Source organism: Emydura macquarii, unplaced genomic scaffold (genome assembly GCF_026122565.2).
Source record: "Emydura macquarii macquarii isolate MOO-44397 ecotype Brisbane River unplaced genomic scaffold, CSIRO-AGI_Emac_v2 contig_1253, whole genome shotgun sequence".
Classification (NCBI taxonomy): domain Eukaryota; kingdom Metazoa; phylum Chordata; order Testudines; family Chelidae; genus Emydura; species Emydura macquarii.
The window spans coordinates 590,354-612,909 of record NW_027131390.1 but is presented as its reverse complement, the minus strand read 5'-3'; the positions used below and the strand labels follow the sequence as shown (position 1 = coordinate 612,909).

General features: G+C 50.5%; 1 protein-coding gene across 3 annotated transcripts in view; it reads left to right on the top strand.

Annotated features, from left to right (window-relative positions):
* The window catches only part of MED12 (mediator complex subunit 12), a 56,581-nt gene that overhangs the window by 8,703 nt on the left and 25,322 nt on the right, over positions 1-22,556 (top strand). For all 3 annotated transcript variants that reach the window (XM_067547959.1, XM_067547958.1, XM_067547960.1), the window contains 19 exons: positions 1,180-1,326; positions 1,710-1,809; positions 2,141-2,277; positions 3,280-3,411; positions 3,829-3,955; positions 4,381-4,610; positions 4,914-4,994; positions 6,365-6,538; positions 6,889-7,033; positions 7,903-8,021; positions 8,188-8,331; positions 9,164-9,327; positions 9,536-9,667; positions 10,172-10,399; positions 12,336-12,480; positions 12,767-12,887; positions 17,317-17,418; positions 19,437-19,550; positions 20,055-20,218. In XM_067547959.1, the coding sequence (XP_067404060.1) occupies positions 1,180-1,326; positions 1,710-1,809; positions 2,141-2,277; positions 3,280-3,411; positions 3,829-3,955; positions 4,381-4,610; positions 4,914-4,994; positions 6,365-6,538; positions 6,889-7,033; positions 7,903-8,021; positions 8,188-8,331; positions 9,164-9,327; positions 9,536-9,667; positions 10,172-10,399; positions 12,336-12,480; positions 12,767-12,887; positions 17,317-17,418; positions 19,437-19,550; positions 20,055-20,218 (2,706 nt within the window). The remainder of the gene's footprint in view (positions 1-1,179; positions 1,327-1,709; positions 1,810-2,140; positions 2,278-3,279; positions 3,412-3,828; positions 3,956-4,380; positions 4,611-4,913; positions 4,995-6,364; positions 6,539-6,888; positions 7,034-7,902; positions 8,022-8,187; positions 8,332-9,163; positions 9,328-9,535; positions 9,668-10,171; positions 10,400-12,335; positions 12,481-12,766; positions 12,888-17,316; positions 17,419-19,436; positions 19,551-20,054; positions 20,219-22,556) is intronic.

Here is a 22,556-nt window from a genome sequence, read left to right as displayed (position 1 = left end):
AGATGGTAAATAATGAGGATGGGTCCTTGGGTGCAGTTTAATATGGCAAAATACAGGGTCTTACATCTAGGAATGAAGAATATAGGTTGCACTTGAAGGATGAGGGAATTTATTCTTGAAAGCAGTGACTCGGAGAAGGACTTAGAGATAGGACTTACTATGGGTCTAGGGAGGTGGTATTACCGCTCTATACAGCATTGGCGAGTCCATTACTGGGGTTCTGGGTCCTGTTCTGGTGCCCACACTTTATAAAGATTGTTGAAAAACTGGAAGTGGTTCTGAAACAAGCCACAATGATTAGATGAGTGGAAGAACTGCCTTACAGAGTGCGACTAAAGGAAGTCAAACATTTTACCTTATTGAAAAGTATGTTAAAAGAAAGATGTCTTGATCATGGTCTGTCAGTATCTGCATGCACGCAGAGACAATTTCTGATAGCAGATGGCTCTTTCGTCTAGCAGACAAAGGCAGAATAAGATCCAATGACCGGAAGTTGTAGCTAGATAAATTCAAACGGCAAATATGCATAAATTAACCATTGGAACAACTTATCTAGGGCTGTGGTAGATTGCCTGTCACTCGGAGTCTTTAAATCAAGGTTGGTTGTCTTTCTAAAGAGCGGCTGTAACTGAGTTAGAAGTTCTGGGCTTGGTGTGGGAATCACTTGATGAAGTTCTTGTCCTGTGTTATATGGGTGTCCGACTATGGAATCTCTGTAGCTTCAGATGAGAGACCCTGGGGCTCCTGGCTTTGGGCTGCACATCTCCCCCATCACACTTCTAATTTATTTGCTAGAGTCTTCTCAGTGTCGTTAATGTGACTGCCATGGCAGAGCCAGCAGGGGAAGTTCACGTGGTGCTACTGTTGGTCTTTATGATCTGCGTGGAGTCCTTCACCAGCTTCTCACTGCCTAAGGCATCTTGGAGTTTTGGCCGTAGCTACTGTAATGTATCTAGTCTAAGTAAGCAAATGCTGGGTAGCTGCCTGCAGGCACAGTCCAGCAGCCTCTTCAGCCTCAAAGCTCTTTCTGATGCGAGGATGTTCTTAGGTGAGGAGAGGCTGAGGCTGGGGAGTAGCTGTATAACATGGGAATAGGACTTGTCAGCCGTGCAGGGTGCTCTGAGACCCAGGAGTCGGGCGTGGATATGCTTAGTGCTTCTGCTTGGCTCTCTGCTGCAGAGTATCATTCTGTGCTGCCCAAGTGCTCTGGTCTGGCATTACTCCCTGACTGACAGCAGGATAAAGACTGGCTCTCCACTGGACCATCTGCCTATTGCCCCCTCCAATCTGCCCATGCCAGGGGGAAACTCGACCTTCACCCAGCAGGTGAGCAGCTTTCAAAGGAGGGAGCTCTGGGCACCCAGGGCATTAGACCTACCCCAGTCCATTCGGGCTTCTTTCTCCACGTCAAACAGCAGCACTCCTGGCTCTGCTCATGCCACTGCTGAGCCTGAGCAGGTGAGGCACTGAGGGATGCAGGAGGCCTCTCCTCGCCGGGTACTGCAAGTAGGACACCCATGGACCTGGGGGGCAGGCGGAGTCTTTCCCCTTGTGCCTGAGGCAGCCAGTGCCCCCACCCGGGGATGGGTGGTGTGTCTCCCGCCTCAGGCAGGGTGGCTGGCATTCCCTGGGTTTTGCTGGCAGCTTTCTGCGCTGCAAGTTTCTTCCAGCCCTCCTCGCATGTGTTTATGGAATTCCTTTGCCTTTAGGTTCGGGCGAAGCTCCGTGAGATTGAGCAGCAGATAAAGGAGCGTGGCCAGGCTGTTGAGGTGCGCTGGTCATTTGACAAGTGCCAGGAAACCACTGCAGGTAACTTACTGCAGGATCTGCAGGCTCTTCTCCCTGCCTTAGCACCAGACATGTTACCCTGAGCCAATGCCCTAAGGAGCTCCATGTCCGGTTATCCTCTCTCTGCCTTGTCTCTTGGCCAGATTTCTGCTCGTTTGGCCACAGTGAGGAGACTTCCCTATGCTCAGAGCTCTGTGGGGATCAGGGCGTCTTCTCCCAACCACAGGTTGAGTCTCCCATGCTCTGAGCTCACAGCCATGGGGATTTGCCTCCTGGGCTCCAAGGTCTTTGAGACCAGTTGCTTGAATGCTCCCTCATGCACGCTCCGCTTTCCTTCCCTGTTCTGCTCCAGGGTTCACCATTGGTCGCGTCCTGCACACCTTGGAGGTGCTGGACAGTCACAGCTTTGAGCGATCTGACTTCAGCAACTCTTTGGATTCCTTGTACAACAGGATATTTGGGCTGGGGCCTAGCAAAGACAGTCATGAGGTGGGTGATGCCCTGGGTTGGCGGTGGTGGGCGCAGGTGCTACTCTTGGGGTTGTTCTCTTTCAGTTTTATGTTCTGCAGGGACAAGGAGGGAACTAGCTACTTGGGTGCATCAGGAAAAGTGGCCCCTTGCAGGCAGAGGGGGTGTCTACACAGCCCTAGGTTAGGGGAGAGCCCACAGAGGGGTGCGCAGATTCTTGGGGAAGATGTGAGAGCCTATGGTCAGGGGTGCTTGTGTTTCTGAGGGAGGTGGTGTCTGTGCAGCTGACCATGGCTGTCTGGAGCAGAGGCACAGCCCAGAGAGCAGTCCCAGCACGCTGTGGAAGGGGAGTTGCCTTCGATGGGGATGGTTTCTGTGATTTATAAAAACATGCAGTATAACTACCTGAAAACCAAACCTTAAACAAGCCATCCAGGAAATGGCAACCACCTGCTAACAGCAGTGGTGAGGGCATTGACTTCGGTCCAGATAAATCTAGGGCCACAGGCTGCCCTCTGGAATCCAGGAGCTGCTAAGTCAAGCTCCTTTACCTGGCTGAGCACAGAAAGTGGCATGTCGTGGCTCTCTGGGACCCAAGTGGCGAAGGGTTTGGAGATCAGTCAGTATCAGCCCCTGTGGGGAGCTGGGTAGTCTCTGAAGGATTGGGGCAATGCGCTTAGCCAGCGACCAGCTTGGCCCCAGCCTGAGCCCTGAAAAGGAGGAATTCCGTGAAGAAAGCCCTGCTTTGGGATTTTCCACAGGAGTTTGATGGAGTGTAGCAGCTGCTGGTGGAATTCCCCAGTGTGTGGTCTGCATGGGCGTGGAGACCCAGCTTCAGGCTCTGTCCTGGTGCGTGTTCGGGGTTTACTAGGAAGAGAGGAGTACAGCAGATTCCAGGCAGGTGCTAGTGAGTGTGGTTTCCTGCTGATGACCTTGCTTTGTGTCCTGATTGCCTGTGCCTCCAGGAGTGGTTGAACTCTTACTGTGGCTCAGTGCTTTACCATCATGCCTGTGTCCTGACAGATCTCCCCAGACGATGACGCAGTGGTGGCCTTGCTGTGTGAGTGGGCTGTGAGCTGTAAGCGCTCGGGACGCCACAGGGCAATGGTTGTGGCTAAGCTGCTGGAAAAGCGGCAAGCGGAAATAGAGGCTGAGGTGAGTCCTTGTCCCCCCTGGATCCTGGCAGTCTTTGAACAACAGCTAATGGTTGAAAGAGAGCCGTAGTTACCTGGCTGCTCACTGAGGTTAACGCAAGGGTGACCGTCTCCCGAGAAGAGCTATCTTGAGCTCCCCCAGAGCTATATAGTGCGGTTGTGTCTCCAGCACTGATAGGAGGAAGCCTTCTAGCTGAGTTCTGGAGGCCGAAGGCCCCCTGCTGCTGGTGCCTGTAGCATTAGCACTTACTTTGGTCCAGGCTAGGCCCTGCTGCATAGGACTGCTCCGTGTATGTCTCGGGGGCAGTCAGGAGGCTGTCCTCTGAGGCTCTGGTCCATGGGTTCTGGGGGGATGGGAAAGCTCCTCTGTAATGGGGAGTGGGCGATGGCAGCAGCCTGTTCTTGTGTCTCTCTGCAGAGATGTGGAGACTCTGAAGTCGTGGATGAGAAAGGCTCCATCTCCTCAGGCTCCCTCTCGGCAGCCAGCACGCCCGTCTTCCAGGATGTCCTCATGCAGTTCCTCGACACTCAGGCTCCTGTGCTAAGTACGTAAGGAGAAGTCGCTAACCCAGCCTTCCCTCTCCCTGGGGCCCCGCACACACCCAAGAGTCTCACTTGCTTCTCTGCAGCCCAGAGTCCCTGTGGAGAGGAGGGGAGGCAGCCCAGAGGCCAGATGTTGGGAAGGGGCGAGGAAATGTAACTGCTGCTGAGACTAGCTGCAGAGGGCCCAAGCACTTCGTTGCTGTCTCTGCCGGCTGTGTGCTCTGGCCTTGATCACTGTGGTTTCCCAGCCCTGCTGAGTGGCGGCCTGGAGTCCTGCTTGCTGGTTGAGAGGCCTCGAGAAAGCTCTTCCTCCGGCCCTGCAGAAGGCACGCCCTGCATGGCCAGTGTGGCTCAGAGCAGTGCTGGGAGGAGGGCTCTGAGAGCACTACCTGCTCTTTCATGTGCTGTTGCTGTGTGCCCCTTCCAGCGGACCCTGGCAATGGAAGTGAGAAGGTGGAGTTCTTCAACCTGGTGCTGCTCTTCTGTGAGCTGATTCGGCACGATGTCGTCTCTCACAACATCTACATGTGCACACTCATCTCCCGGGGCGACCTGGCCATGGACTCGCATGGGCCTCGCCCTCCCTCGCCCTTTGACGACCCCACCGAGGAGCATGACAGAAAGGAGGGGATGGGCAACACTGACATCAAGCTGGAGGTGAGGAGCACCAGCTCCCGTGCCTCTTCCTTGCCCCTTCCCAAGTGCTCCTTCCGGAGTGTCCGGCAGCCTGGACTCTTCCCCTGCGAAGTGCCTGCAGTTGCCATCTGTCCTTCCCGGCTCCCCCTATACACTCTCAGCCCTGAAGGTGAAGGGTTGAATTCTTAGCAGCACAAGTACTACGATGGGGGTCTCACTCTGCTGGGCTGCAGGCTGGGCTGTGCCTCGGGGCAGCGTGGTGGTGTTACACGTTTCCTAGTGGAGTGTTGAGAATTAATGACTGCCCCTTGTTTGTGGCCCCAGGACACAGGCCTCTCGGAGTCCATGGATGTTGACCATAGCTCCAGCGCGCTGTTCGATGACATGGAGAAGACTGATTTCTCGGTATGTTCCTGGTTTGCCTCTGCTACAGTTGCCCAGTGAGTAGCTCAGGTATGCTTTGCTGTGCACCTTGCTGGTGTGGAGGTGCATCGACTGGCTGCCAGGTGCACCCTGTCCTTGGTGGAATTGAGGGACCTGGCCAAAAGGCTTGTGTCCCGCTGTTGGTTGGAGCTGTACGGTAGACGCACTGTGCCTGTGCACTGTGAGTGCTGTTGAGTAGAGCGGTACAGAGCATGCAGGCAGCCTAGGAGCCATCCGTGTAATCAGGCGTGCCGCTCCCTGAACTTCCTTTACAGGGCTGACACCGCCGCAGGAACTACGGGTGTGGCCAGGTGCTTGTCCCTGGGAATGGGGAGGGAACAGGAGGTGGGAGTGATGTCACTGAGGGGCATTGCAGGGCCAAACGATGGTGACATTGAGACTCTTGGTTACCTGTGGGCAGAGATGTGATCCAGTGGCTCTGCAGCCTTGGGCAAGTCACCTGACCTCTCTGCCTTAGTTTGAGAGCTTCTTGGCGTGTTGTGGGGAGTCGTTCGTTAATGTTTGCGGAGCACTCAGAGTGAAGATGTGCGGCAAGAGCTAAGAATGATTGCTGTTGAAACCCAAACAAAATGAATAGGCAGCAGGATTAAAACAAACAAAAGGAAGTATTTCTTCACCCAGCGCACAGTCAACCTGTGGAACTCCTTGCCAGAGGATGTTGTGAAGGCCAAGACTATAACGGGGTTCAAAAAAGAACTAGGTAAGTTCATGGAGGATAGGTCCATCAATGGCTACTAGCCAGGTTGGGCAGGGATGCAACCCCATGCTCTGAAGTGTTCCTAGCCTCTGTTTGCCAGAAGCTGGGAATGGCCAACAGGATGGATCACTTGATGATTGCCTGTTCTGTTCATTCTCTCTCAAGCACCTGGCATTGGCCACTGTTGGAAGACAGGATCCTGGGCTAGATGGACCATGAGTCTGACCCAGTATGGCCGTTCTTATGTTCTTTCTTCCTATGAATTTTCTTTTTTCCAGCCATTTCTATCTTTCAAGGTGTGTGTTGGACACCAGTGATGTCTGTGGCTCTGGTGCCCTCCATGGGGCCTTGTGCCTTAATCTTGGCTCTTGTGGATTGTTATCACCAGAAGCCTAGCCTGTAATTCCTAGTTTCCTGTTGCTTGTTCTCAGCCTGAGGTGGACCAGGAAGCTGTACTCGTGCAGAAAGGGAATGAGGATCTGTTACCTGGGCTGGGAGCAGTGTCCGGAGGAGTAGGTGTTGTCCCCATGCTTTGCCCTCCTTGTTATCTGTGGGCTGGAATAGCCTTGTGGGTTGCTTTCAGTACCATTGATGTGTGACCATATACTGCAGCAGTCTTCTCTTCCCTCCCTAGATGTTCTCTCCTCCAATGCACTGTGAGTCTAAGGCCAGCCCTTCCCCTGAGAAACCAGACCCTGAGAAGGAAGCAAAGCCTCTGTTAAAGGAAAAGGCTGTGGAAGGAACCCTAGCATCCCTGTATGACCAACCCCGGCACATCCAGTATGCCACACACTTCCCTATCCCTCAGGTATGAGAACTTGTGTGCAACCCCCTCCCCAGGTTTAGAGCTGGGCGCACCCCACCCTCCCATCACGAGACCTACACATTTCTTTCCTGCTCCTCCACCCACGCATGGGGCGCCTGATGCCTTGCAGCGTCAGCACTGAAAGGGGCAGGAGCACAGCCATGCTTGCCTTGAATGCTGTGGGGGGCAGCTTGGCTTTGAGTGAGCTCTGAGGGTGCCTCTTTGCTTCCTCATTTCCCAGGGTCACCTCCCAGCTGCACCTTCCCGCTCCTGTTGGCGAGCTGGGTGTGTGACGAGATGGTTGTCATCTTGCCTGAAAGCAGCTAATGCAGTTGTCTCCCTTGGGTTCCCAGGAGGAGTCATGCAGTCACGAATGTAACCAGCGGCTGGTGGTTCTGTTTGGAGTTGGGAAGCAGCGAGATGATGCCCGACACGCCATCAAGAAGATAACCAAAGACATTTTGAAGGTTCTAAACCGGAAAAGCACAGCGGAGACAGGTTAGTGCAGCCTGGGCCTGCCCTGCCGCAGGAAGATGCTCCTTTCCAGTTGTGTGGTCCCCTCGGGAGACCCCCACTGAGGGGAACTGAGTGTGCAAGGGAAGCAGTGACACTGAGCAGACACAGTGTGCTGTCACACACAGGAAACCCACTGAGAACTGAAAGAGTGAACTAGCACAGCTGCACTGAATACACCTCTTGGGGATTTGGTCCACGCCTCTCTTCTCTAATTTCTGTCAGGAGGAGCCTTGTAACAGCAGACACCAATGATTTCTAAGTTGAGGGGGTCCTGGAAAGGAGAGAGGAGATGCAGCAGAGGGATTCCCAGTGCGGGTGGTTAGTTTCCCAAGGGAAACCCCTACCCTGGGGCATCTGCACTGTGAGTGCTCAGAGCCCTGGAGAGAATAGCTAACTCGTTTGGGATTGAGTAGGTGTTTCCTTGTCCCGGACTTATCTTAACTAGGGATTTCCATCTCTGGGCGTTCAATTCGATGCCTTCCGAAGGGGGCTTTACAGCTTCTGAGCTGATCCCAGACACTTAGGAATGCGGGGCTCCTTGGTTCATAGGGTCCAAGGCCAGAAGGGACTACTGTGATCATGTAGCCTGAGCTCGTTACAACACTGGCCTGGAACTTCCGCCAGAGAATTCAAAAAGCAGATTTTTCAGATCTTGACTTAAAAATGACCAGTGGTGGAGAACCCAGCATGACCCTTGGTACGTTGTTCCAGTGGTTACTCTGCCTGCAGTTGGGTGGACCCGTGCTCCCTGCTGAGGTGTTGGAAGGAGCATGTGACTTGTCTGATGGGTGGCTCTGTGCAGCAAAGAAGATAGTCTAGTAATGGTTCCCTGTATTTCTTGCCTTTGGCAGGTGGAGAAGAAGGCCAGAAGAGGAAGAGGAGCAAGCCAGAGGCATTCCCAACAGCTGAGGATATCTTTGCTAAATTCCAGCACCTTTCTCACTTTGATCAGCACCAGGTGACTTCTCAGGTATGGCGTTCTGAAGAGAGTTATCTCCAGCCTGGGCACTGGCTGGATCTGTCCCACTGCAGCATGGAAAGCAGCCTCCAGGGGAGAGAAATGTGGGTCTGACAAAAAGGGCTTTGCAAGGGGCTGATACCCCCTTGTGCTCCTCTCTCTCTCTCTCTGCCTCCAGGTATCTCGCAATGTCTTAGAACAGATCACCAGCTTTGCCTTAGGGATGTCATACCATCTGCCTCTGGTGCAGCACGTGCAGTTCATCTTTGACCTGATGGAATATTCACTCAACATCAGCGGCCTCATTGACTTCGCCATCCAGGTGAGCCCAGGGATCAGAAGTGCTTCCCCAGAGTGGGGTTCATCCATGTCAGATCCAGACTGTGTGTTTCTAAGGGATCTGCTCTTGCTCAATGACAGGTAATTGGGCTGGAAGTAGGACTCCCTGGCTGAGGTTCTCTGGCCTGTGTCTTTCAGGATGATCATACTGGTGCTTTCTGGCCTTAGAATCTCTGACGTTCTGTGGGGGCGTGGGCATGAGGGTGCCACAAAGCTGTGGTCCTCTACTGGGGCTCTGGTTCTGAGGGTCATTTTCCCAAAGGTTTCAGGATTGTTTGGAAAGGACCTTGCTAGTGTTCTTGTCCCTGAGTTGCAGTGATGCCATTCCTGCGTGAGAGGGGGATTCTTCTGTCCATCGCAACCCTTCCAGCTCTGAGGGTGCTCTTCTCCCTCAGAAGGCTCTGCCACTCTACAATGCAGGCTGTGTTACTGGCCAGATTCTATTTCAGGGGTTTGCTACAGTTGGGGCCTTACCTGAGACTGTGACACTCCACTTAGTGGATCAGCTAAGAGGGATTTTGAGCAGGTAGTGAAAGGTCAGAGCCGTATCTGGGAAGCCAGGTTGCCCGTGCTCGAGTCCAGCCAGCAGGCTCCGTCTGGCTGGCCCCAAGTACCGGCAGACCCCTGGGCTGACTGGTGCCTGGGTGGCAGGCTTCTCCCAGCCTTCAGGATCCTGAGCACACCAGTGCCTAGCCAGTGGGCCCCCTGTCACTGGTGCTCCAATGACATGCTGTGTAGCAGTGCATCTGCCTGCCGCCTGGGGCCGTACCTTGCTCCTGCTTGCTTGTTGAAGGGTTTTCTATCATTGGGCGCAGTTGCTGAATGAGCTGAGTGTGGTGGAGGCAGAGCTGCTGTTGAAATCCTCCGACCTCGTTGGCAGCTACACCACCAGCCTGTGCCTGTGCATCGTGGCCGTGCTCCGGCACTACCATTCCTGCCTGATCCTGAACCAAGACCAGATGGCCCAGGTCTTTGAAGGGTAAGGGAGTCTGGGCCCCTCATTGCTGAGCTTTGTCCCATGGCCACAGGGCTCTGTGCCTGGAGCTGTGTCCCATGGAGGGGTGGGGCGGGGGCAGGGTCTGTTCTTCAGGGGGTGTTGTCTCCATGCCTCATGTGGGTGGGTGCTGCCTCTGTGTTTGATGCCATGCTCCTTTCATGCCGCGGCCGCTCTTCTTGTCTCTTTATAGTCTGTGTGGGGTGGTGAAACATGGCATGAACCGCTCAGATGGCTCCTCAGCTGAGCGCTGTATCCTGGCCTACCTCTACGACCTGTACACCTCCTGCAGTCATCTCAAGAGTAAATTTGGGGAGCTCTTTAGGTGAGTTGGAGGCAGGTTGGATGCAGTGGGCACTGTCCTCAGAAGGACCATGGCCTAAGCTTTGCTTGTGATCTTGCACACACTCATTCCCCATTGACAGACAGTGGGGGGCCCTGCCTCAGAGCTGGCTGGCCATGGATGGCAGTTGCCCGGGCCCATCTCTGTCACCATGGGGCCTGCAGGCTAAGCTACTGGCGAGCACTTGTGGCTTCCATCGTCCTCTTGCTCTCAGCGCAACTCCTGGAAGTGGCAGCCCCAGTTTTGGTCACTGAGCCCCCTCTGGTGTCTTCCAGGGGCTTCTCCAGCAAGGAACAGGCATTGCTCTTTTGAATGAGCCCCTCGTAAGCCTTCGTGTAAAGCTGGACTCTCTGCCTTGCAGAGGATTCAGGGCAGGGCCTGGGGTAGGGAGCAGAGGGATTTCCCCAGGGCCTCCGTGTTACTTGTGAAAGGCAGTGGGGAGCATGTTTGCTGAAGCGCCTAACCTCCCCTTCCTGTCCCTGCCAGTGACTTCTGCTCCAAGGTAAAGAACACAATCTACTGCAATGTGGAGCCGTCGGACTCGAACATGCTGTGGGAGCCCGAGTTCATGATCGACACCATCGAGAACCCATCTGCGCACAACTTCACCTACACCAACTTGGGCAAGAGTCTCAACGACAACCCGGCCAACCGCTACAGCTTTGTGTGCAACGCACTCATGCACGTGTGTGTGGGGCACCATGATCCGGACCGGTGAGGCACAGGGCTGGGGCCGGGCTGTTGAGACCCCCTCTCATGTGGCTCCACTTGTGGAGGGAGAAGGAGTGTCTGTGTTCCTTGAGGGGGCAGAAAGAAACGTCTGAGGACAAGCAGTGCACTTGCAGATAGTCCATCTGACCACAGGCATGTCCCTACATGTCCCGATGACTATAGGTGCAGTCCCTGGCTTCTGTCTCTGGGCTCATTGTATAGTTGGTGGCCTGCAAGGAGTCATTGGTGCTGACTCTAATTTGCCTGGGCAGTGTAACCCAATGACACAGCACGAGCGAGTGGATAGAGACATTTCACACACACCCATAACTTACTGCACAAAGACGATACGTACACACAAACAATATTATCATACTTAGCAAGTGATAACCTTTCCAGTAGCACCTTAGGTGGCAGATCTGGTAAGAATCAATGTTGTCAGGTTGGTATTAATAATATTAAGAATGGTCACTCATATTTCAGACTGCAGCACAGAATGCTGGCAGCATTACCTGCCTCTCTGGCCCAAAAGTGGCGAGGATTCGGTCTGTGTCGTGCAGCAGAAGTCTTACTGCTGTACACTGACACCTCCAGTCTTTGATTCAAGTTTCTGATAACGCCTCCAGTGGAGTGTTGTATCCAGTTACAGGCACCACACTTTGGGAAAGATGTGGACAAATTGGAGAAAGTCCAGAGGAGAGCAACCAAAATGATTAAAAGTCTGGAAAACATGGTCTATGAGGAAGGATTAAAAACAATTAGATGTGTTTAGTTTGGAGAAGAAAAGACTGAGGGGGACATAATGGTCTTCAAGTATGTAAAAGGTGATTATAAGGAGGAGGGTGATAAATTGTTCTCAGCCACTGAAGACAGGCAAGAAATAATGGTTTTAAATTGAGGCAAGGGAGATTTAGGTTGGACATTAGGTAACTATAAAAGTGGTTAAGCACTGGAACAAGTTACCTTGGAAGGTCGTGGAATCGCCATCATTATTGGTTTTTAAGAGCAGATTAGACAAACACCTGTCAGGGATGGTCTAGAATAGATAATACTCAACCCTGCCTTAGTGCAGGGGACTGGACTAGACGATCTATCCCAGAAATGTAGGAGCGGAAGGGACTTTGATAGATCATCTTGTCCAGTCCCATGTTTCTGTGACCGAGTCAGGAATTCAAGAACTAGCTAGCCCATAACAGCGTGTAGAAAGTTGATGCAATAGTGGTTGAATGTTCTATATGTCTGTAGTGTCTGTCACACCTGAATAGAATAGTCTTTGAATAGTCGGTGTCTTCAAAGCATCAGATCTGTCACACATACCAACCCTGTCTTGCCTGCACAATCTCTTATTCCTCTAGCCCAGAGGAGAAATTAACTCCTTTAGTCCTAATAGGTCACAATACAAAGTGAGCGGATAAACTGAGTCACACATTTTTCATAATAATAATAATAATAATACAGAAATAAAATGCCAGCTCCTAGAGTTCCCCTGACCTGCTTACTTAATGCTCCAGCAAAGAGTGTACATTTTAAATAGACCAATAAATCAAGTTCTTCATTGTCATAGACTTTGTATTGCACATTACTAGAGAAATGTCACCCTCCTCCTATGGAGTTACAGGACAGTAAAATACAGACTGCTTTCTTACTACACACACACACAAGAGAAGCACCAAAAGGCCAATAGGTATTTTGAAATTTGGACCCCCTTTTTAGCACGCTCAGAGGAGGGCTCCTCAGCCAGCAAGCCAGTCTTTAGCCAGAATAAGTAACATACAATGTAGTATGTTAATATTTTATTGTCATTGTGCCTTAATAAAACGGTGAAAAAGAAGATAATCCAGCAATTCTCCACGTTCTCCACAGCCCGGCTGTGCTCTAGGAATGAGGGGAAGGGCGGGGCTGTCGTGTGCTCTTTGTGACCACTGGCTCCTCTCTACAGAGTCAATGACATTGCTATCCTGTGTGCTGAGCTGACTGGCTACTGCAAATCCCTGAGTGCTGAGTGGCTGGGCGTGCTCAAGGCATTGTGCTGCTCCTCCAACAATGGGACCTGTGGCTTTAATGACCTCCTCTGCAATGTTGATGTAAGTGCAAACGCTTAACTAACAGGGAGGAGAGAGGGGCACTATGGGCTGGAGGGAGGAGATGAAACTGGATGTGGAGGATGTCCTCGTGGGGGAGGAGATGGGAATGATAGGGCCGGAGATGGGGAACTGTGTTTTGAAGCTGCCTTATGGAGGGTTTTGCTGGGTTCGGCATGGGGCTGCTGGGCTTGCCCTTCCCCCTGCACCCAGTCAGGCCCGTATGGTGCTAACTGGAGGGGGTGAAGCAGAGACTGACATGGTCACTGGCTGCTCTCCTGTCTCCCAGGTCAGTGACTTATCCTTCCATGACTCCTTGGCTACCTTTGTCGCCATTCTCATTGCCCGTCAGTGCTTGCTGTTGGAGGACCTGATTCGCTGTGCAGCCATCCCCTCACTCCTCAATGCTGGTGAGTAAGTCCCTTCTAGAGACACTGGACTACTCAGAGTGTGCCCCTGCAATGCAATGTCTGGCTCAGAGGGCCCAATATCCAGCAGTGGGGCCCTGAACTCCCTACACACAGTCATGCCCCACGGACTCCACTAATCCATGGCCGTGTAATATGCCCAGAAGCCACCTTTTGAGAATTGGAGCTTTGATTTAAAGAAAACAACAGGCTCGTGTGTTTGTGAAGAAAACCCTGAACAGCTGATATGAGTGTAACCCTCCTTCCAGATGTCATGGTATCCTCCTGCACTGAGGGCGCCTTTCCAGGGGAGGGAGCAGGTAATAGTGATGGGGGATTGATCATTAGAAATATAGATAGTTGGGTTTATGACTAGGGGGAGAACAGCATGGCGAATTGCCTACTGAATGTGAAGGTTGCGAATCTCTTGAGACATGTAGACAAACTAATATGCGATGCCAGGGAGGAGCTAGTGGTTGTGGTACATGTAGATACAAGTGATATAAGGAAAGGTAGGAGAAAGATCCTTGAGGCCAAATTTAGGTTGCTGTGTAAAACATTAAAGTCTAGGTCCTCCATGGTAGCATTCTCTGAATGCTTCTAGTTTGACGCGCGGGGCCAGACAGACAGGCAGAACTGCAGGCTCTCAATGCATGAGTGAGACAATGGTGTTTAGAGGAGGAATTTAGTTGATTAGGAACTGGGGAACCTTCTGGGAAAAGATAAGAAGGATGGGCTCCACCTAAACCAAAATGGAACGAGATTGCTGGCATGTAAAATTCAAAAGGTTGTAGAGGAGTTTTGAAACTAAGGGCTGAGGGAAAGCCGTTAGGTGTGGAGGGCACATGGTTCAGACAGAAACAGCCTTTAGGAGAGGATCTGTTAACAGGGATTCTCTATATCCTACTAAAGAGGAGAGGATAGAAGTTGATAAAGTACAGGCAGGAACTGAAGAGAAACAGTCAAATGAAAAAGAGTCCCATTCAATTACACCATGTGGAGACAGACAACTAAATAGTGACAAATTATATAAGTGCTTGTATATGAATACTAGAAGTCTAAATAATAAGATGGGTGAACTCATGTGCCAGGCATTAAATGAGGATATTGAAATAATAGGCATCACAGAAACTTGTTGCAAAGATGATAATGGGACATGGCAATACCAGGGTACAAAATATACAGGGATGATAGAGTAAGTCATGCTGGTAGGAGAGTGGCACTATATGTGAAAGAAAGCATAGTCGGATATAGTAAAAATCTTAAATGAATCAAACTCTATCACAGAATATCTATGGATGGAAATTCATGCTTGAATAATACGCATATAACGGTAGGAATATACTACCAACTGCCTGACCATGATGATGATGGTGATTGTGAAATGCTCAGAGAGATTAGAGAGGCGATAAAAATAGAAAACTCAATAATAATGAGTGATATCAACTATTCCCATATTGACTGGGTACATGTCACAGGACGGGATGCAGAAATAAAATGTCTAGACACTAGTAATGACTACTTCTTGGAGCAGGTCTGGAACCTACAAGGAGAGAGGCAGTTCTCCACTCAAAGCTAAATTGAATACAGGACCTGGTCCAAGAGGTGAATATAGCTGAACCATTCAGTAATAGTGACCAAATTTAACATCCTTGTGAATGAAAACATACCAAAGAAGCCCACCATAGCAGCATTTAACTTCAAAAAGGGGAACTACTAAAAATGAGGATCTAGTTAAATGGAAATTAAAAAGAACAGTCACAAGAGTGAAATCCCTGCCAGCTGCATGGAAACTTAATAAACATCACAGTAGAGGCACAAATTAAATGTATACCTAAAATTAAAAAAAAAAAGTCAGAGGACCAAAAAAATGCCACTGGCTAAACAACAGAGTAAAAGAGGTGGTTAGAGGCAAAAAGGCATCCTTTAAAAATTGGAAGCCAAATCCTACTGAAGAAAATAGGAAAGAGCATAAACTCTGGCAAGTCAAATGTAAAAGTATAGTTAGGCAGGCCAAAAATAATTTGAAGAGCAACTAGTAAAAGTCACAAAAACTAACCAACAGCAAATTTTTTAAAAAATATATTAGAAGCAGGAAGTCTGCCAGACAATCAGTGGGGCCATTAGATGATGGAGGTGCTAAAATTGCACTCAAGGAAGACAAAGCCATTGCAGAGAAGATAAATGAATTCTTTGCATCAGTGGTCACTGCAGAGGATATGAGAGAGATTTTCACACCTGAGCTAGTCTTTTTAAGTGACAAATCTGAGGAACTGTCCCAGACTGAGGTGTCCTTAGAGGAGATTTTGGAGCAAATTGATAAATTAAACAGTAATAAGTCACCAGGACCAAGTGGTATTCACCCAAGAGTTCTGAAGGAACTTAAATATGAAATTGCAGAACTACTAAATATGGTACATAACCTATTGCTTAAAACAGCTTCTGTACCAGATGACTGAAGAATAGGTAATGTGATGCTAATTTTTAATTTAGGCTGAAGAGGCGATCCTAGCAATTAGAGGCCAGTAAGCCTAACTTCAGTCCTAGGCAATTTGGTTGAAACTATAGTAAAGAACAGAATTATCAGATGCATAGATGAACACAATTTGTTGAGGGGGAGTCAATGCAGCTTTTGTAAAGGGAGATCATGCCTCACTAATCTATTAGAATTTTTTGAGGGAGTCAACAAACGGTGGACAAGGCTGAGGCAGTGCATATAGTGTACTTAGATTTTCAGAAAGCCTTTGACAAGGTCCCTTTCCAAAGGCTCTTAAGCAAAGTAAGCATTCATGGGATAAGAGGAAAGGTCCTCTCCTGGATCAGTAACTGGTTAAAAGATAGGAAACAAAGGGTAGGAATAAATGGTCAGTTTTCACAATGGAGAGAGGTAAATAGTGGTGTCCCCCAGGGATCTGTACTGAGACCAGAGCTGTTCAACATCGTCATAAATGATCTGGTGAAGAGGTAATCAGTGAGATGGCAAAGTTTGCAGACGATACAAAATTACTCAAGATAGTTAAGTCCAAAGCAAATGGTGAAGAGTTGCAAAGGAATCTCACTAAACTGGGTGACAGGGTAAGAAAATGCAAAGTAATGCACATTGGAAAACATAATCCCAACTATATAAACAAAATGATGGGGTCTAAACTAGCCGGTACCATTCAAGAAAGAGATCTTGGAGTCATTGGGGATATTGCCTGAAAACATCTCCTCAAAGTGCAGTGGTGGTCCAAAAAGCTACCAGAATGTTAGGAACCATTAGAGAAGGGATGGCTAATAAGACAGTAAATATAATGTCGTTCTATAGATGCAATGCCCATCCAGACTTTGAATACTGTGGGCAGTTCTGGTCGCCCATCTTAAAAAAGATATATTAGAAATGGAAAAGGTACAGAGAAGGGCAACAAACAACTTCCATATGAGGAGAAATTTAAGACTGGGACTGTTCAGCATGGAAAAGAGACAATGAAGGGGGGGATATGATAGAGGTCTATAAAGTCATGACTGGTGTGCAGAAAGTGAACAAGGAAGTATCACTTATCCCTTCACATAACGCAAGAACCAGCAGTCACCCAATGAAATTAATAGGCAGCAGGTTTAAAACAATATGAATTCTGCACACAACGCACAGTCAATTCATTGCCAGGGGATTTTGTAAAGCCTAGAAGTAAATCTTGGTTCACAAAAGAACTAGATAAGTTCATGAAGGACGGGTTCATCAATGGCTATTAGCCAGGACGGTCAGGGATGCAGCCCCATGCTCTGGGTGTCCCTAGCCTCTGACGGCCGGAAGCTGGGACTGGCTGACGGGGTGGATCATGCGATAAATAGTTGCCCTGTTCTGTTCATTCCCTCTGAAGCACCTGGCAGCGGCTACTGTCAGCAGACAGGATACTGGGCTAGATGGACCATTGGTCTGATCCAGTATGGCTGTTCTTATCCAATGCCATGCAGACAGCCCCTGATAAGAGCTTGAGCAGTATGAACTCCATGTGCCTCACTTTCGGGGTTTATTTTTGAAACCTTGCAATTTAGTTTCATTATTGACATAGTTCACTCTCATTGCTGATCACTTCAGCAGGAACACCAACTAATATGCTTATCCTTCTCCTCCTCTTAGGGCTCCCCCTGCCCCTGTCCCAGCTGCCTACCCCTCCAGCTTCACCCCAACGATTTCAGCCCCTCGGCTGCAGCGCGGAGAAGCTGAGGAGATAGGAAGAGGATAGAATATATTGAATGGCATAGAGTAGTTTGGGCCAGGGGAGCCTGCGCTGATTGGCTCGCTCATTTGCATATTCATTGCAATACACCTTCCTCCTCCCTTCAGGCAGAGTGCAGGGCACTCTACGGGAGAAGTTAGGGCCAGCTGGCTGGATGGTGGAGGCGAACTCTGCTCCCGTGAAGTCTCTATTGATTCCTTTGCTTTCTGTAGCCTGCAGTGAACAGGACTCGGAACCGGGGGCCCGTCTGACCTGTCGGATTTTGCTACACCTGTTTAAGACACCACAGCTGAACCCGTGCCAGCAGGATGGCAGTAAGTGAGCTGAGTACAGGAGCCTGACCCCATAGCCAGCACTGTGCGCCTGGGGGCGTCCTCTGCTCACTGGACCCAAGAGGAGGAGATCACGGTGCTAGCATAGAAAGCCCAGTCTCACCTGGGCAAGACAAGACTAGCCTGCTGGGTGGTCCCAGGTCCTGGGAAAGGGGCTGAATGGGGAATGCATTTGTATAGCTTCTCTGTGTGTCACTGTGTGGTTAGCCAGGCATGTGCAGGGGGGGTTCCTCCCTCTGCTGCAGCAGCTACTGTACCCAGGACAGTACAGCACTGCAGGCAGGACTCCCGCCTTGGCGTCCTGTGTGCTGATGTGGCCTTTGCTCTGTTGAGGATGTTACGGTAAGTGCTGAAGAGTTTGTCAGCCAGAGTGGCATGCAGCCTGCCATCGGTGCCACACTCTACTCTCCCCAGCAGCATCCTGCTGCTCCGCCACTCGCTGCTTCTAGCACCAGCCTCCTCAGCCCTTGTGCTGCACTCTCTGTCCCTTCTCTCCTCCTGTCCCTGGGACCAACTGGCCCCATCAGAACCTGCCGTTCCCTTCTCTCCAGGGGATTTGGAGTGGGCAGGCTAGGTAGCCTCTGCGTTTGGCACTGGGGCAATAGCTGCTGGAATCCTGTGTCCAGTTCTGGGTCCGTGATTGAAGAAAGATGTTATAAATTGGAGGGGTTCAGTGAAGAGCCGTGAGAATGATTCAAGGGTTGGAGAACCTGCCTTACAGCGATAGAGGCAAGGAGCTCGGTTTGTTTAGCTTATCACAGAGAAGGTGAAGGGGTGACTTGATCGCAGGCTATGTAAAGGCCGACATGGGGAACAGAAATTTGATAATGAAGAGCTCCTCAATGTAGCAGACAAAGTATAACAAGATCCAATGGCTGGAAGCTGAAGTTAGACGTTGATTCAGACTGGAACTAATGTGTACGTTTTAACAGTGAGAGTACTTACCATTGAAACAACTTGCCAAGGGTGTAGTGGAGTCTCCACCACTAGACATTTTTAAATCCAGATTGGATGTTTTTCTAAAAGATCTGCTCTAGTTCAAATAGGAATTACTTCAGGGCAGTTCTCTGGCCTGTGTTACACTGGAGATCAGACTTGATGATCACAATGGTTCCTTCTGGCCTTATAATTAATTAATCTTCCATGTCATAATTGGCAGCAGCCCCCACTCATCCTGACCCTTCCTGACACGCTGCATTACCTGCAGAGAGCAGCAATTTCCCCTCGACTCCCTTCTCTGCCCTGCCCCTGCATTATCCCATTGACAAACCCATCTCTGCTGCCTCCCCAACTCTGCAATCTGCCTGTGCTCCTCCTTTAAACACCTGCGTATGGCCCAGACGAGCTAACCACAGCGCCCGGCTCTGACTCTTGAGCAGAGGGGCTGGGAGCTGTCCTCGCAGCACAGCAGCTGGGTTTCAGTCTGGCCCCAGCACATGAGCCTCTCTCCATGGACCTGCTGCTGACTCCTCTCCTGCCCTAGGGTTACTGTGCACATCTCCCTAACCTCTGACGTGTCTGATTTACTGCCCTTTCTGTTCGGGGATGGAACTAATCCTGCAGGCCTCCCTTCTTGGGCTCATCATCTGCACGTTGTCACCTCACTTCTCCAAGTGTCTGATGCACCAGGTTAGAGTTGTGCTGAAGCCTGGACTTGGATGCAAAGACACTGCTTCCTGGTCAACCTTGTGAATGTTATGGCTCTGTTACACTGGGTGGTCCAGACTCTGCTGCACAATACTTTTCTGTTACGAAGTCTGTCAGCCCAGCAGTTCAGAGACCCCCGCCACAACCTACTCTTGTGGGTAGGCAAGTTTAATTGTCCCCATGTTACAGATGGAGACGTGAATAGCCCGAAGGTGGCCCAGGGAACCAACAGCAGAGCCAGAACTGTTGGCCCTCAGTTCACCACACTGGATAGTGCTTGGTTTGGGTGGCTCTGGAGGTTGGGTCTTTCCCATGTGCTGGGATTTATCCCCTCTCCTTTGTCTTCTCTACAGACAAGCCCACAGTGGGAATTCGTTCCTCCTGTGACCGCCACTTGCTGGCTGCTTCCCAGAACCGAATCGTGGATGGAGCAGTCTTTGCAGTGCTGAAGGCAGTCTTTGTGCTGGGTATGTACCTTTTCCCAGACTGGACCTCTGAGGGGAGACGAGCAGTGTTGGGGGAGCGGGTGGTGTGCAGGAAGTTTGTGTGTGCTACAGAGTGTTGGACTTCGATAGCTGTACAGTGACTGCATAGAAGGGGTGGATGAGATCTGTGTGATGGAGAGATGTTTGCCTGCGCTGAGTGCTCTGCCTGGCTGTATGTGGCTGCATGGTTCTCCCGGCCCAGGAGTCGGTAGGTGGCAGGGAGGAGGCTGGTCTGTGCTGAGCTCTGTGGTGGCTGGTGGTGAGGACAGGGATGGCTGACGCTGCGCTCTCTGGCTGTGGGGCAGTGGTGGGTGACAGGGATAAGGCTGGCCCGCGCTGAGGTCTGTGGCCGTGGGGCGGTGGTTGGGGATGGGGGGGGGTTGGCCTGTGCTGAGGTCTGTGACCCGGAGGAGAGTTTATTAAAGTAGGGCTGACTCTGGTTTTTGCTACTATTGCATTAGGTGACCCTTTGCCTCTTGGTTATAGGGGATGCAGAGCTGAAGGGCTCTGGCTTTTCCCACCCTGGAGGGGTGGATGACCTCATGGAAGATGAGCTGGGTGCCAGGAAGTCTGCTGGCCGGACAGTGTCCATAGAGACAGCCAGCTTGGATGTTTACGCCAAGTATGTCCTGAGGAGTATCTGTCAGCAGGTAAATCTGGCTCTCCTACCCCCTGGCGCTGGCTGCTGGGCACTCCCTCTGCCTGGCCTTAGAATCATAGAATCATAGAATCATAGAATATTAGAGTTGGAAGGGACCTGGCATCTAGTCCAACCCCCTGCTCAAAGCAGGACTAACCTCTGCTATATCATCCCAACCAGGGCTTTGTCAAGCCGCAGCTTAAAAACCTCTAAGGATGGAGATTCCACCACCTGGTAACCCATTCCAGGCTTCACCACCCTCCTAGTAAAAAACTTTTTCCTAATGTCCAACCTAGACCTCCCTCCCTGCAACTTGAGACCGTTGCTCCTTGTTCTGTCATCTGCCACCACCGAGAACAGCCTCCAGGTCAGGTTCGGCGGATGTGCTCTTCTGCCATTTCAAAGAAGCCGGGCACAGGTTTGCCACGTGCTGGTGCTAAGAATTGAAAGTTGCTAACCAGAGCTGTCTGGTACTCTGGTTTGGAGGGCTCAGGCACGGTGTATTCCATAGGGCTGTGGTGCCACCACAGTGCCCCTCCCCAGGGGTGAGATGGCAGTCAGTAGTCTCCAAGGTGTGTGCTGGGGCAGAGAGGAAGTAGCACGAGGAGAAGAGGGTTTATTGAAGCCATGCAAGGTGGTTCTCGCATGTCGGGATGGGGCATTGCTGGCAGCTTGGCCAGTTGTTCAGTAGCTGGACTTGGGCTTCTGCGTCCTGCACTCTTGTTGAGTTTCAGAGAGAGTTGCTCTCCTTTTACTTGCCCTTTGAAGGGTTGTTCTGGCCCTTGGCTCACAAGGGTCCTGGACCCCATCCAGGCAGTGCCCAAGTCCTGTGCTGGCCTTCTCTCCCCCGTCCTTCTGACAGCCTCCTGACCCCTGCCCTTCTCCACTGACCTGACCACTTCCTGAGGTCCACAGGAAGTGAGTACATGAGAAGGCACCTGGGCTAGCAGGGGGAGGGAGGCATTCCCATCTCCAGCTCACGTCACACAGATGAGCAGCACGTTCTTAATGTTCATGAATTTACAAACTTCTCAACTGCTCCCATGGGACTTCAGGCTGAGTGGCACACGCTGGATGTCTCATGCCATCAGTGCTAAAATGTCCTTGGAATTTCTAAACTTTATAGAGACCATTTCCTATCTCAAGAAGTGTTGCATCTAACCAGGGAATTCTATAGTAGACCTCACCTTGAGCCAGTGAGTCAGTGACATACAGGTGGCCCTCCATGTACCACAGTGCCCAGCGCCGGCCCTGGACCAAACGGTGCTCCAGGCAAGGAGCATCTTCGGAACACCCCGCCTCCCATTTGTTAAAATTTTGGATACCTTATTTTTAATTACATTTGTAGCCCATTTCACAACTTAGATGCATGATTTGCCTGCGTGATTTGTCCCTGTCACATAAGACTATAAATTTGCATGCTAAGATCTGTAAATGTGTTTATTCATGCCATATATAAGCAATTTTTTTTAAAATTTCCTCTAAGCTTATAGAAATTTTTTAATGTTAAGAATAACAGAAATGTACTAACATCAAGAAATTGTCGCTAACAACAAAAACAGTCCCCTGACCCCGGCGCCCCCAAGCCAAGCATCCCAGGTGGTTGCCTGGGTCTCCTGCCCCTATATCTAGCCTTGACAATGTCATCCTTAGGCTTCATCCCAAATTTCAGACTTTCACCTCAACCGGTCAGTTCATTCCCGTTTTCTTCCCAAAACTTACTCCAACTCAGGAAAAATAAAATTGTACAGCTTCAGTGTGATGAGAGCTTTATCCTTTTACTGAGTTAGGACGAAGTCTAACCCAGTCTGTTTGTTGCTTTCACAGAAAGGGTTAGAGGGAAACCTCTTTCCCTCAGATTATCCAAATGGGTTTTGGACTGCATTAAGGCTTTGATATCAGATAGCTAACCAGGATCCTCTGGGTCACGCTAGAGCCTCTCCCATTAGGGCTCACTCTGCCTCCACAGTGTCTTTAGCTAACATATCATTATTTGAAAGGTTTAGAGCTGCTTCCTAGAACTTCAGTCACACTTTCCCCTCCCATTTTTTCTTGGTTCAGACTTCCAGATGAGACCCCAGCTTTGGTAGGGTTGGCCTGCCATGCCTTTTTAGGTAGGACTGCTCTTCCCCCATTCAGATTACAGGTCACTGCTTGTTAATCGCCAAGAGTGGAATCTGTGTGGACAGTCACTCGAAGAAGAACAGTTACTTACCCTACACTAACGGCTCTTTGAGATGTGTTGTCCACACAGATTCCATGATCTGCCGTGCACCATGACTAATGGGAGTCCTTTTCTCTTGGAATTCATATTGGTGAAGGAATGAGGTGGCAGTTGCGGCTGCCCC